Raw genomic sequence first — 9,865 nt, 5'->3', positions numbered from 1 at the left:
CTCCAGCCTCTGACCGTCTCCGTGGCCTCCTCTAGACTCGCTCCAGCAGGTCTGTGTCCTGCCTGTGCTGGAGCCCCCGAGCCGGACGCAGCGCTGCAGGGGTGTCTCACACGACAGCTGGAAAACAGCAAAAACCAAACCAACCTGCACAGCACCCACTGGGTGCCAGGGGCATCTAATCACAGGGTGCTGCTGCTCCCCAAGACCTCCATCACTGGCAGGAGCAGCCTGGAGAGCCAGCACTGGGGTGGATGCCTGAAGAGCACATGCCAGGCTTGGCTCAGGGTGAAGGCGAAGGCACCAGCAGGCACCAGGTCCTGCTGGAACCCCCCTGCACCACCCCTCTGGTCCTCCGAGCAGGCGCCCAGCATGAGACCTTCCTTCCACCAGCTTTACTACCAGTACAGAGAATAAAATGAAAGAAAGCAAAGAAGGCATTGCATTGCAGCCATGCCTTAGTGCTGATGTGTCATGTTTTGGGGAATGTACGAGGTGGAGACAAGGTGTGCAGGGCAAGCAGGTCACGAAGCTCTCCATCAACCTCCGATATCCCAGAAGTGCTTTTCCGGGGTTTGCAGCAGGCTTCCCCGACACTCATCAGCTGTAATTCCCAGAGGATAGGTGAAGCACCAGCACCCTCCCAGGGGGGTCAGCACTGCCGGTCCTGCTCTCCATCCAGGAGCCCTGAGTTTTGCCACGTATCATCCCGCTGAAAGGCCAAGTGGGCGCCTGCTGCTCCACACGCACTTGCCGTCCGCAGGACTGCTGCACTGTGGCGTTGCCCAACACAAGTCATGTTTACTAATACACGACTTGGAATTTATAATAAACTTGATGGTGCCTAACTGATAGGTCTAAAAAAAAGCCAATTATCTGACACTCTGAGCTATGATCCTAAAACAGATGTTTGAGTATATAAAATTATGTTGTGAGGTTTGAAATTGCAGATACAATTACAACCTTCATCTTTATTGCTGCTCATAAGTGTTAAATGCAACTAGATCTACATTTGAAATTCAGTTATTACCATTTTTCTTCATCTCTCCCAAGCCAAGTTTGACTTGCAGCATTGTCACACTGGTAATTACTCTCCTCCTCTGATGAATACAGAAGAATGAACAGAAATGTTTGCAGAGCCCATTTAACATTCATCTCATAGAAACAACTTGGTTCTTCCTGTGTTTCCAGGAGTGTGGGCTCACCCAGAAAAAAGAAAAGTTTTCAGGGCAGCAGCCTGGGGAAAGGTCTCAAGTGCAACCAGCAGCCTGGCAATGACAAGAGCTGGGGGGAGGTTAAATAAATATGGGTCTTCATTCCCTCCCCACCCCCGCCCCTCTTTTTTTTAAAGAATACTCGTTATAGTTCGCATGTTCAAGGTTTTCTTGATAGCAACAAGAGCTACCTTACATACCCCCAAAAAATGTCATCAGTTCATGTCATCACATGCCTCCAGGACCTGGATCTTCAGGAAAGCTAAAAATACTGCAGATTCTGGGACAAACCACAAGAGCTGATGCCACAGCCTTAAAGCACACAGTGAAAATACCACGGGCTCTAAGTGCTCCTCCTGAATCAGGGTTGGATGATGAGAAATGTTTTTTCTCCGGCCCCAAAAGTGCAGGAATTCAACACAGGGGAAAGAGCAGTGCAGGGACAGGTTTCAGCACTCCTGGTGCTCCAGCCCATTTTACTCTCTTAATAAATGCCGAATTGCTGAAAGCATCTGACTGACCCTGCCTGCAGAGCCCCGCTGGCATGCCACCACCGCCCCAGGAACATCCTGGGCTGCCGGCCCTGCTGCCATCAGCCCCTCTTCCCCAGCTGCCACCAGCCCCTGTCCCCACTTCTGTATTTAAGCAGACGGAAAGTGGTTTCCAGCCCGGCGCTACCTGCTGAAGGAGCAGTTGGTGGTGGGAGAGGGGATCAATCTCTCTCTTCATATTTACTTTGGAGGGACAATTCTTGACTTTTAAAGCGCATAATACATGGCATTACTGCAGTCTAACAAGCAGTTACTAGTTCTTCCCCATAAAAATTTGATTGATACTTGCTCTCCAGCAGAAAATTAGAAAATACATTGGTTGAATGCCCTCAGCGAATAAACGCAAGTTTAGGTCGGCAGCTATTTGATGCACTGACTGCTGCTCCGGGAGACCCAGAGACTTCCAGCACATTGAATATGAAGCTTCATTAATGCAAGAAGCTACCCGCTGCTCCGCCAGCCACAGGTCTAATCCAAAGGCTTGGAAAGGAAAGGTGAGGATGAGGAGAGAGGCAGCACGTCACCTATGGCGTGCGGTTCCCCCCGCAGCAGGGGCAGGAGCCAGGTGGTCACCCACCACGGGGGCCGGGCCCAGCACACGCTACGGTGATTTTTGGACTGATTTTTTGCCATGGTCCATTTGCCCACAGCCCAGGTTTGAGAAATCCTCGCTGCCGGGGCGTGGGGGTGCAGGCAGGATCGGACACGGGCAAAGCTGGAACTGCAGCAGGGGTGAGCTGCCCGCTCCCACCCACTTAAAGTCATTTTGGGTAAACAAAGAGCAACACACTGGGCTGTGCCAAACAGCTTTTAACGCCACTGAAGGGAGAGGGAAGAAAAAAAGAAAAAAATGAAAGAGAGAAAAGAAAAGCCCAAAATCAAAATAACTTATTGAGCAGGAATGCTCACTAATGGAACTGCTTCTTTTAATTTGATTTTAGACACCAAATTGCTCGCTGCGGTACGGCCGTAAGGGCACTTTGCTCTCCAGGGAGCCCCGGGTGCTGCCCGCGGCCCTGGCAGCACCGACCCCCGGCTGCACAGCCCCGCAGGGCGCAGGTGGGGACCAGGGGAGAGAAGGGCACAGCTCCCAGGAGGAGGGATAAAAACATGAAGGGATGGAGGAGAAGGGATGGAGGAGAAGGGATGGAGGAGAAGGGATGGAGGAGAAGGGATGGAGGAGAAGGGATGGAGGAGAAGGGATGGAGGAGAAGGGATGGAGGAGAAGGGATGGAGGAGAAGGGATGGAGGAGAAGGGATGGAGGAGAAGGGATGGAGGAGAAGGGATGGAGGAGAAGGGATGGAGGAGAAGGGATGGAGGAGAAGGGATGGAGGAGAAGGGATGGAGGAGAAGGGATGGAGGAGAAGGGATGGAGGAGAAGGGATGGAGGAGAAGGGATGGAGGAGAAGGGATGGAGGAGAAGGGATGGAGGAGAAGGGATGGAGGAGAAGGGATGGAGGAGAAGGGATGGAGGAGAAGGGATGGAGGAGAAGGGATGGAGGAGAAGGGATGGAGGAGAAGGGATGGAGGAGAAGGGATGGAGGAGAAGGGATGGAGGAGAAGGGATGGAGGAGAAGGGATGGAGGAGAAGGGATGGAGGAGAAGGGATGGAGGAGAAGGGATGGAGGAGAAGGGATGGAGGAGAAGGGATGGAGGAGAAGGGATGGAGGAGAAGGGATGGAGGAGAAGGGATGGAGGAGAAGGGATGGAGGAGAAGGGATGGAGGAGAAGGGATGGAGGAGAAGGGATGGAGGAGAAGGGATGGAGGAGAAGGGATGGAGGAGAAGGGATGGAGGAGAAGGGATGGAGGAGAAGGGATGGAGGAGAAGGGATGGAGGAGAAGGGATGGAGGAGAAGGGATGGAGGAGAAGGGATGGAGGAGAAGGGATGGAGGAGAAGGGATGGAGGTGAAGGGATGGAGGAGAAGGGATGGAGGAGAAGGGATGGAGGAGAAGGGATGGAGGAGAAGGGATGGAGGAGAAGGGATGGAGGAGAAGGGATGGAGGAGAAGGGATGGAGGAGAAGGGATGGAGGAGAAGGGATGGAGGAGAAGGGATGGAGGAGAAGGGATCACCCTGACTGGCGGGGAGGAAACGTGCCGAACGTACCGGACAGCCTGGCAAAGTCCTAAATGCACCGTGAGCTGCTGAGACCCCGTGTCCCCCCGGGAGCCCTGCTATCCCCCCGCAGCCGTGGGGGACCCAGGGCAGCCCAGGAGGGGCAAAACCCGAGTGTCGCCGCTGTCACCCCGAGGGCGCTGGGTGCCGGCTGAGCACCGCAGGGACCAACCGCACCGCGGGGTTCGCAGCGGCGCCGCTCAAAGGGCGGGCAATGCTGCCCCCTTGTGGCAGCTCCTCGGCTCCTCCCGTTTGAAGAAGGATGGTGATTTTCAGAAGTTTGGGGGAAAAAATTACATAGTCTCCCAGAAACTGCCTGAAATGAAAGATCCCCGAGAAGAAGACCGAAAAGCCCCACAGTGAGAATGGGATGGAGGAGGAGATGAAGCTCAGCCCTGCGCTGCTCCAGCCCCGTGCAGCAGGCAGGGAACGGGGAAACGCCGCCTGCGGGCTTTGCTGGCCAGCCAGCCCCACTATGGGAGGGCCATGCTCCTAAATTAAAAAAAAAAAAAATATTTACCCATAAGGTTCCCATGTGGCATGTAGCTTACCTCTTGGACAATCAGTAAACAGATGGAACAAAAAATGAAGTTCCACGCTGGCTCTGCCAGCAGGGCAGGGGGTCCTGCCGCAGCTCCCGCTCCCCTTGCCCGTCCCACCTGCAGCACCACGCTGGGGGCCATGGGCCAGCTTGCAAAAATGAGGAGAAAAAAATAATTTTTTTTCAAAAAAGTATTTGCAGCTGCGTGGTTCCACCCTCCCTCCCTGCACACGTTGTTGTTTGTGCTGTGCAGGGTGCAAAGAGCCCACACGGCACATACACAGCCCCTGGTTCGATGGGGGCCACGGCACTGGGGGAAAGGGGGTAAGATCCCAGTCCCTGTGCTGGTGAGGGACCTCCCTGCAGGTCCTTCAGGCCCTCCGTGTCCCCCGGATGACTCCATGCCACATCCCAGTGAGGGCTCCAGCACTGTGCTGGGAAGGATGGAGCTGCAAACCGGAGGGGACAGGCATGGGAATGGGGGACATGGAAGGGAAGGAGGGAAGGTCAGGGGCTGCCTGCAGAGCGCCCAGCAGGCAGGGAGACTGCAGGACAAGGTGGACGAGCTGCTCTGGGGGCGTGGGTTGGGCAGGGAGGATGGTGAGGGACCACAGAGGACAGGTACGAAGCACCGAGCGAGGGGGTGCTGCCTGTGCGAGCAGTGGGGGCACGCCGCAGCTGTGACCCCTTCCTTGCTCCCCTCCTGGTGCCCAGACTCTGGTCCCCTGACCTAGGGAGGCTGCTGTGACCAGCAGGCTGTCTGCCCCCCACCCCCCACCCCAGTGTCCCCAGTGTCCCAGCCGCTGCACAGCAAAGGGGACAGTCACCACACTCGGCTGGACCCCGGCAGCCCCTGCTCTGACGCTGGTTTCGGACGGGGAGCCAGGGGCACGTTGCTGCCGTACCCACCACCTCCCCCTGCGCGGCTGGGGGCTCTGGCACGAGCCAGGGTGCAGGCACACGTGTGCACCCAGCTGCTCCCCACACGGTGCAAGCCAAGATGGGGAGACCAAGCCCAAACCCGAGGGGTCACCGCTCACTGCGAGGACAGAAAAATCCCTCGGCAGCCGCTCCTCGCCGAGCCCAGGACAAGCGATGCTCCCACCACACTCTCCCCAGCTCTGCACCAACCTGGCTCCCATCCTCCGCCGGCTGCCAGAAAAGATCTGCTGAAAACAATTAATATATGTAGATTGTTTATTGATTCCAACATATTAATAGATTGGATAATAAACAGTACTTTTAAACATTCTCTTAACCAAAAATATAACAAATATTTACAATCACTCAGTAAAAATACAAAAAGCATACAGAGGCACTGTCTTTCTAAAAGACATAAGTGTAAGAGGTATCAAAAAATAGGAGACAAACATTGCTTGTTACAGAATACTTTACAATCACTGACTTGTGCAGTACAATTGCTATTGGAATATCATTACATCTGTGCAGTTTTGCCAATATGCTCACATATTTAGAATTTAATTAATACCAAGCTAAACTGCATTCCAGGTATATCAAAAATAAAGATAAAACAATAAAAAGCACAACATAAGCAAAAGCTGGGTTGGGAATTCAAGGTAGATTACCCTCTGTACAAGCATTCTAAAATATAATGTGTAAAGCTTTTCTAAAGAGAGTATCCCTTTTTTCTTCTGTTCTTGCAAAGGTAGTGGCAAGTTTATCCTTTAAAGAAACTGTAATGTTTTACAAAAACTTAAACGGCAGGTTTGCATTTCCACCGTTGCCTGCGATGCAGTGCCTCGGGAGACGATGAGAGGTTCTGCCCCACCGCTGATGCCACGCAGGCTCCTGCAAGCAGCATCGCTGACAGGTTCAGCCCCTGGGGGAACAGCCCCCCGCCCTGTGGGTGCCGCTGGGGTGCCCTGCAGCGCGCTGTGCCCCCCACCCCGGCAGTGGGCTCCGAGCATCTCCCGGTGAAGCATCACTCACCTCCGAAGCCCCATCACGTGAGTAAAGGCAAAACGAACAAGTCAGGAAAGCAACACGATACCCGTTATTGGCAAATATCCCCCCTCTCCTGCATGCCCGCATTGCAACACCCTGTGCTGCCAGCGCCAGCAGACACGGCCTGCTGTCATTCTGTGTATCTGGGAGGTGACACCAGTGCTCAGAGGCTCGGTGATCTCATTTTCCCCTTTCTGCAACTGGAGAGGCCAATTAAGTTTTACAAAATCGCACTGCTTTTTCAGGAATTACTTGGAAGTTTAAGATTTCTGAAGCAAAACAAATACTGTATGGTTCAGTCACGAACAGCTGAAACATCTTTCACCCACGAGTCACAAGCCGACAAACAGAAAGCGAGCAAGCAAGGTACGGCAGTGGAAGAACGTGACACGAGGCATCGTAACTGTCCATTGCAATCGGAGCCCAAGTTAGAGGAACCCGGCAGAGGCACGAAGTCAGGAATCTGTGATCCAGAGCACTTCAATAAAGCAGTGTACAACAGGTACTACCCACCATCTTACTTGCATTTGAATTACTGAAAAAAGGGATAACGTCTCTTCAAACCCATACCAGACACATTACATTTGGCTATCGGCCCCGATCAATGTGATCGGTTGATTTAAAAACAAACAAACAAAAATCCCAGCAAGGACCAGCGGAGGCAAGCCACACTGTGCGAGGCAGGAGAAGCAGAAGTAGGAGCTCATCTGTCCGTAGTTTATGCATGATTTATTTACACCGGCTGTATTGGCTATTAGGAAAATACGATTAGCAAGACAGTCACTCATTTTAAAAACTTTTCAGTGCCCTGAAAAGCCCTGCAGAACAGACGGATGCTGTTGATGTGCAAACACCACCTTTCAGTGGGTGATTTATTCAACTGCTCTTTCTGGCTGCCAGAGAAGACCCCAACCCCCGTCCCCGGAGGAGCTTCACCGTGTCCTTGGAGACAGCACTACCGGGTTTGGGGCAAAAAGGAATCACTTTAGCAACAACCCCTCATACTTTTGTTCAACAGGCTGAAATAAACTACAGCTCGACACCCGAGGTCACGGGAACCGTATGATTTCATTTACCCGGCACAACGCAGATGATCTGCTGATGAAACACAACGCCTGTTGCACACACCACAAGAAGCTACAGTTGTCAGTGGGATTGCTAGGTCTCAGATTTGCATCCCCCCAAAATACCAATTTAACGGTTATATTATCAACATTACATGTGCTGAAAATAATCACTCTGCCCTGCATTACTTCGACACATTAATCTTTAATCATTAAGGCCTGTGAAGGTTCATTATATTCATTAAGGCCTCAAAAAAGCAAAATGCATTTATTACGATATACCTTCAACTGGTTTTTAATTCCTTTCTTCAACCATTTGCTCCTCAGATACTTGTGCCAAGAATTCATACAGCCAACCCATCAGTTACGAACCAGGCATCCCTTCCTCAGCATCGCTGTTCATTTCTGTGTCCCCAATTCCAGCCGCCCTGGGTCCGTTCCAGCCCAGGGCACGCCGGACCTGGCACCGCCACAGATGCGGACGCGGGCTGGGTCATACACACCCACCCGGCTGCATCAGTCCCAAGCTGCTATGGGGAAAGCACATCAAAGGCTTTAGGTTGTTTTTGGTACTTGTGTCATTTTCAGAAAATGTTGCATTCACCTTGCACCCCCTGCACACATACAGGAAAAAAAAAAACCAAACCAAAAACCTTAAAGCTCTTCACAACTATGGATATAGAAATAATTTTTGAGGCACTGTAAAAATGACAAACATCTTTCTAGCTTAGGCTGTAAACATCACAACAAAGATTTACAATTAAATGTTTAAATACATATTCACACATTCATGTCCAATTTTAACACTAGAATGGGGCATCATGTGCTAGAAGAAAGAATGAAAGAAACTGCAGGTATTTCCAGTTTTACCCCTCTGCGCTCTGGCTGGCTAAGCAAAATTAAACAAGCAATTAGTTTGACTGTGGTCAAATAAGAAGATCACGTGTTAATACTGGCTGGCTGTAAGTCAAAACTGACATCGACGTCAACACCACCAGGATTTTTACCTAGGATTTAAAGCAAAATATTTTGACGACATCTTTTATTTTCCAGATGAACACAACAGGGGTTTTTAACCCATCATAAAACGCATTATACTCTTACAGAAGCATTATGTAACTCAATATTCAGTTTCACAAATGTCACTGTGATTTTTTTTTTTATACCCTTTGCACCTAAATCCTGTGCAACTCTGGTACAAGGCCAGAACGCGTGGGATGATCTTAAAACCCACAACACACGATTTAGTTTTGGTTTCTAGCAAAACACTTTGCATGCTGAACTCTGCAGGGCAAAACCTGGGTAAAGTAAAGCTCCTTTGGGAAAGCTTCAAACTCCCCGCACAGCTCCCGGTGAGCTATGGCTTCCACGTCTCAAACGACCCCTTACACAGAGGAGGAGAACACCAACTGTTGCCTTAGTTGGCTGGCAGCTAAAAATTTTCCAAAAAATACTTCAAGGGCAGAGGGTTTTTGCTGTGTCCGCGCAGGAGGGGAGCGGCAGACGGCAGGGCTGCCTGCCCGGCACACACCGCTCCACAGGGCTTTGTGCTCTATTTATATTTAATCTAAAACAACTCTAAAATCCACGTATTTCTGCACCTGATAATGTCCTGTTTCTAGTTTTCTGTGTTTCTTTTGAGAGCACAACAGTCTACAGGTAGCTAATTTACCATCACATTGACCAAACATTTATATTAGCCAACCAGAGCACTCCCAACACAAATAAAGGAAATTCCCATTAAAAAAAAATTAAATTAATAAATTATTTTCAGATACTTCAGCAAAGTCCTTCGCATTTGCTGACATTCCGATATATTTTTTTTTTTTTTACAGTTCATAAAATAACACTCTTAGACTTATAATGGTCACGTAGAAAATAATGATGACTGAAAACTACCAGAGGATTCAATGGTATCATACAGAAGAATGCTTCCGAGTTCCAAGTGGTGGTAACAACTGGTCCTCCCAAACGCACGAAGCCTGGTCCATCTCCTGATACCGATACGTTGGTACCCAGGTAGTCAGTACGCTCTTGAAAACAGTTTTCTATTTCACAGGCAGAAATAGCTTTCTTAGGCGGTGACAGACTGAAATAAGGTAGAGAGACGTGATCCAACCCGTTCCATCTCGTCTGTGAGAGGCAAACGCAACATCTGAGGTTACTAGCAGCAAGTTGTTAGCGTTCGCTAACAGAATCATGCGGTCCATCTCCCCACATTCCTCATGTTGTGAAGTGGTTTACATAAATAGCCCAATGGTTAGACTGCTGATACTTGTTCATCTTCTGCAAAACAAGAAGGAAAAAAAGAAAGGAGATTATTCCGTTGGTCCCCCACCTTGGACGCAGAGGGTACAAGTACCCAGCTACCTGACTGCAGTGAAGACCTCACTAGTTCATCGTGATCTCTTCATC

General features: G+C 50.5%; 1 protein-coding gene across 6 annotated transcripts in view; it reads right to left on the bottom strand.

Annotated features, from left to right (window-relative positions):
- Positions 1-5,600: 5,600 nt before the first annotated feature.
- The window catches only part of RAPGEF6 (Rap guanine nucleotide exchange factor 6), a 133,121-nt gene continuing 128,856 nt past the window's right edge, over positions 5,601-9,865 (bottom strand). For all 6 annotated transcript variants that reach the window (XM_040602886.1, XM_040602882.1, XM_040602887.1 and 3 more), the window contains one exon: positions 5,601-9,736. In XM_040602886.1, the coding sequence (XP_040458820.1) occupies positions 9,711-9,736 (26 nt within the window). In that variant the 3' untranslated portion in view covers positions 5,601-9,710. The remainder of the gene's footprint in view (positions 9,737-9,865) is intronic.

The sequence above is a fragment of the Falco naumanni genome, chromosome 8 (genome assembly GCF_017639655.2).
Source record: "Falco naumanni isolate bFalNau1 chromosome 8, bFalNau1.pat, whole genome shotgun sequence".
Taxonomy (NCBI): domain Eukaryota; kingdom Metazoa; phylum Chordata; class Aves; order Falconiformes; family Falconidae; genus Falco; species Falco naumanni.
This window is presented reverse-complemented; position numbering and strand designations above follow the sequence as displayed.